Below are 4,466 nucleotides of genomic sequence, written 5' to 3' on the forward strand. Positions count from 1 at the left end.
AAGTGACACCCTGGACAACTGCCCACGTCGCTAATATCAAAAACCGCCACTGACTGTCCCAAAGAAAGAAATAAAATTGAAACTAAAACTGATTTTAAAAGGAAACAGTAACACACATAACCACAGATGATTTTAAATCGTGTTTATTTTTACAACAGTAATTGACTACTCTCCAGAAAGAGTTAAAAAAAAATCCACACAGATTTCCAACAATTAAAAATAAGAATAATAATAACACATAGATTTCCTTCATTTAGCGCATCAGCATTACTTAGCTAGAGCTACAAGAACTGTCAGGACACCATTTCCCATAATGCATTGTTTTGTAGTCAATCTCAGTGCGATCCACTGGACTCCACAGTGGTGTTTTTGGTCATACCCATAGACTATATATAACATTTTTTTTACAGTCTATGGTCATACCATGCACCCAGCTGATCTGACAGGAGAAACATAAACAAACAGTCTCCATGACTACGAAAGTTTCATTCCTGTATGTGTGTGGAGGTCAAACTACCTCAAATAAGAGTGATTATTTTTTTATATTTCACTAGAATGCACTAAACTCGTTTAGTTTAGTTAAAGCAAGAAGAAAATATTTTTCCCCATTAGTTTTCCTTTTGTCATTTCGTGAAATTTAATAAAGTTCTTTTAAAAAAAGAGAGGCACCGCTCTCCTGTTCCGTGATTGGTTAGAGAGGTTTCGGTTAAACCAGGTTGGATGAGAGTAATTGACCATTTTTTTCCCTCTGTAAATGTATTCCAATTTAATTAAAGCATTATTAAGCAAATGTAATATCTTCAAAAATGTTATTTTTATGTTAATTGTTTTCACAATTTTCCTAGCTGTATTTATATTCTCCGTTCGTGCTTCTCCCTTTCCACCAATAGTTGGTACAGTCTGGAGCTCGTGCGCACACAAGAAGAGGACGATGTAACAGGATTTTTTAAATGTATATATATTGCTTGTTTTAAATATATATATTTAGGGTGTTTTCTTCTTTTCTCCTATTTTCTTCTTGACATTTTTTTTAGCGGCCGAGCTTCGTAAAGACCCCCGGAAGGGTAGTGGGGACCGGGAGCGGGGCGTGTTTACACTTGCTAACCCCACAGCAGCAGCGCGGATGTAGCGGCGTTCACCCCAACATCTGCTTCACAGGTGAGGCGGTTCAAGTGCAGCGCTCACGGGAAAACACTTTTACTAAATATGAAGCTTCTAATCGACTTCAGATCATTAATACATGTGCCGTTTAATGCGAGTTAGAATAGTAAATCACGGGGTAAATAATTACAGTGAAATGAGTTAATAAATAGCGGTTTAGGTGTGCTCGGTCAGTGACTCCATCTTGGCTTAAGTTTCTAAGGAGCCCTATCTTCATCCTCAGGGAATCCACCCTCCGACTCGGGAGTCCTCCTCGGTTGCTATCGCTGAAGAGCCTCCCCGATGCCGAACACAGCAGAAGGTCAAGCGTCGAGTCTCACGCCGGAGCCCCCGGGGCTGCAGAGGCCCGCCGACAGAGAGCAGGAGTCCGCCCTCATCAGCTCCCTGGCTCGCGACGCTGCAAAGATGAGGCGGGCCTCGAGCGCCGAGCTCCACCTCCAGTGGACCTGCCCGGTCACACACTCCCGGGAGAAGTTCTACACCGTCTGCTCCGACTATGCTCTCCTCAACCAGGCGGCCTCCGTGTACTCCCCTCCCTCCAGAAAAGGGGTGAAGGAGGAGGACGGTGGTGGCCCCCCGCTGGCGAAGCCCACTCCCTGCGTGGACCTGAGCTCCGGGGGGAGCGCAGGAGCCAGAGTGGGACTGGTCGGGGACTGTGACATGGAGGAGGTGTCCTCTGCAAAGCCCATCTTTGCCTGGGAGATCGATACAGCGGACTTCAACTCTGCATACACCCGGAAACTCCGAGCCAGTAAGTAAGCCTGCATGCTGTCCCCCCACATTCACGGGGCTCCACTGACCCCCTCTCTGTTCCAGGCAACGGCAAGAAATGCAGCACCAAGAAGATGAGGTCATCTGAGAAACCCAGCAGGAACCTGCAGGACGTCCCTCCTCACGCTTCTCTGGAGGAGATCAAACAGAGGAAGGTTCTGGACCTCAGGAGATGGTAAACTCACAATCAGTCAATATATATAAATGACTGCTACAGAAAGGTGTTTGCATTTTGTTGTTGTTTGTGTCATTTGTTCTCATTCTGCTAGAGGCTTATTAAAAAAAAAAACAACTCAGCTTTCTGCAGAAAACCAAGCAAAAGTTTCTGAACGTAGAAGAAATAGTAAACCTGTCAAATTCACCTCCCTACAGCTAACAAAATACAAAACATTTTCTTTAAAGATCTACTTTTTTGGTGGCATTTTTTCCACGATTGAAGACATATATAAAGGAAATTAGGCTTGAAATAGCATTTTTGAGGATTTTTTTTTAATTAAACGGTTGTAAATCAGGAGCAGATAAACAAACACAGTTTGAAAAAGCTTGTAGATGTGAAGTAGAAGCTCCACTCTGATTCATCCACTTGCATACGATTAGAAAACATCTTCATTTTAATCGTCTGAGATGGCGTCTGCCCCAAAACTCATGCTACGTTGGGATTGTAAGGGGTTTTAAGCTAGCAGGAGAAAGTGTACTGTAAACAGATGGATGACGGGAAGTAGGGGCAGGCTTACTCTGTGCCAACAATTCCGCCCACAACTCAGAGACACATTTCTAATGAACTCCTGCCGCTCTGCAGAAACTATGTCCTAAAACACAACACAATTTTTATTATTTTGCCAAAAACAGCATAAGTATAATTAAAATACCACTGGGGACGTATCAAAAGATGATTGGAGTGGGTCTGTACGTTTGAGCAAATGAAAGCACCTTTTCTCTTCCCTGACTCCCATATTTCTATGCATACTTATATTGACTTACATCTTCTGAAATGTAAATGGTAGCTTCTTTTTTCTTCTAAAGACCTGTTATTATAACTGTTCTGTTTCGGTTTAATTTAGTGCTGCATAGCAGTTTAATCAGAGAAGCTGTGATTGAATTGACTCCTCTTTCTTGTAGGTATTGCATCAGCCGGCCTCAGTACAAAACCTCCTGTGGGATCTCCTCGCTGGTCTCCTGCTGGAACTTCTTGTACAGCACTCTGGGTGCAGGGAGGTGAGAGCGCCGATCATTCTGTCAACACCTGATGCAATACTAGATCAATGGATTTTACCTCACGAGAGAATGATGTTCAGGTGCTCCGATATATGGATGTATAACTTTATTTCAGTTTGGTAAAGGAGAGACTTGTGCTTAGGGTCAAAATGTACATATTAAATGTTAAATAAAGTTTTTTATCATTTAATCATGTGGAAGGACTAGTAAAACTACAAGCTTTGACAGTACTTCCTGTTTAGAACCTGAAAGGGGAGGGGTTAATCAGTCTAATGTTATATGGTCTATTGTCCACATCGCCCGCAGGAACATGAGTTCAAGTGGCTCTTCCAATGAAGTCATGCAAATGTGTGTTTTCATCTTCCACGTTCAAAACTCTCATGTTCACGCGTAGCTTCACACATTTTTATGACTGTTTCCAGTCTATAGTTCTCCTGTGAAGACGCTCCGTCACTAATCTCTCTGCATGTTTGCATCGCTAGCCTTCCACCCATCTCTCAGGAAGAAGCTCTGCATATTTTGGGGTTTCAGCCGCCCTTTGAAGAAATCAAGTTCGGTCCCTTCACTGGAAACGCCACGCTGATGCGGTACGCACACTCCTGCTTCTGTTTAGAATATCTATACCACATGTGTCAAGGTCCGGGGGCCGGATTCGGCCCTCCAAGTAGTTCTATCCGGCCCTCCAGATCATTTTGTTTTATTTTTTATTAATGGCCCGATGTTATCTTACGCTTATTTCTAATTTGTATAGTTATGACAAACAATATTTTATGGAGGGTAAAATATTGAAAGTTATTTAAGGTTTATGTTGATTATTTCTGGAATAATATTCCTGCCTTTTTTATTATTCATAATTATGTTAAAAACTTATGGTTTTAAAGCTTTAAAAGTGGGGATTCTTCTAGCTTTTTGGACTATTTTGACATTTACTAAGATTTTTTTAAGCTATTTTGAAGTTAAACTAATATATCAGCTACACGCTGTTTTGGCTCACCTGTTTTTGGGCTTATTTGGCATTTAACTAATATTTTAGCTGGCCATCAGCTTCAGTGTTTTTAGCTATCAACTTCAGCATTTTCAGCTATCAGTTTCAGCGTTTTCAGCTATCAGTTTCAGTGTTTTTAGCTGTCAACTTCAGCATTTTCAGCTATCAGTTTCAACGTTTTTTGCTATCAACTTCAGCGTTTTAGCTATCAACTTAAGGGTTTTCAGCTTTCAAAATCATCATTTTTAGCTATCAATTTCTAGCATCTTCAGCGGCCAAATTTAGCTCACAGCATTCACACTGGCATTATGGCATGTAATGCTATATATCTAGT

General features: G+C 41.6%; 1 protein-coding gene across 1 annotated transcript in view; it reads left to right on the forward strand.

Moving 5' to 3' along the window:
• Positions 1-1,085: 1,085 nt before the first annotated feature.
• LOC112150468 (basic immunoglobulin-like variable motif-containing protein) overlaps positions 1,086-4,466 on the forward strand; it is a gene marked incomplete at its 5' end in the record, with an annotated part of 6,501 nt that continues 3,120 nt past the window's right edge. The window contains 5 exon segments of the mRNA XM_024278825.2: positions 1,086-1,158; positions 1,385-1,912; positions 1,978-2,107; positions 3,052-3,147; positions 3,630-3,734. Of these exon segments, the coding sequence (XP_024134593.1) occupies positions 1,444-1,912; positions 1,978-2,107; positions 3,052-3,147; positions 3,630-3,734 (800 nt within the window).

Source organism: Oryzias melastigma, linkage group LG9 (genome assembly GCF_002922805.2).
Source record: "Oryzias melastigma strain HK-1 linkage group LG9, ASM292280v2, whole genome shotgun sequence".
In the NCBI taxonomy this organism is placed as follows: Eukaryota; Metazoa; Chordata; class Actinopteri; order Beloniformes; family Adrianichthyidae; genus Oryzias; species Oryzias melastigma.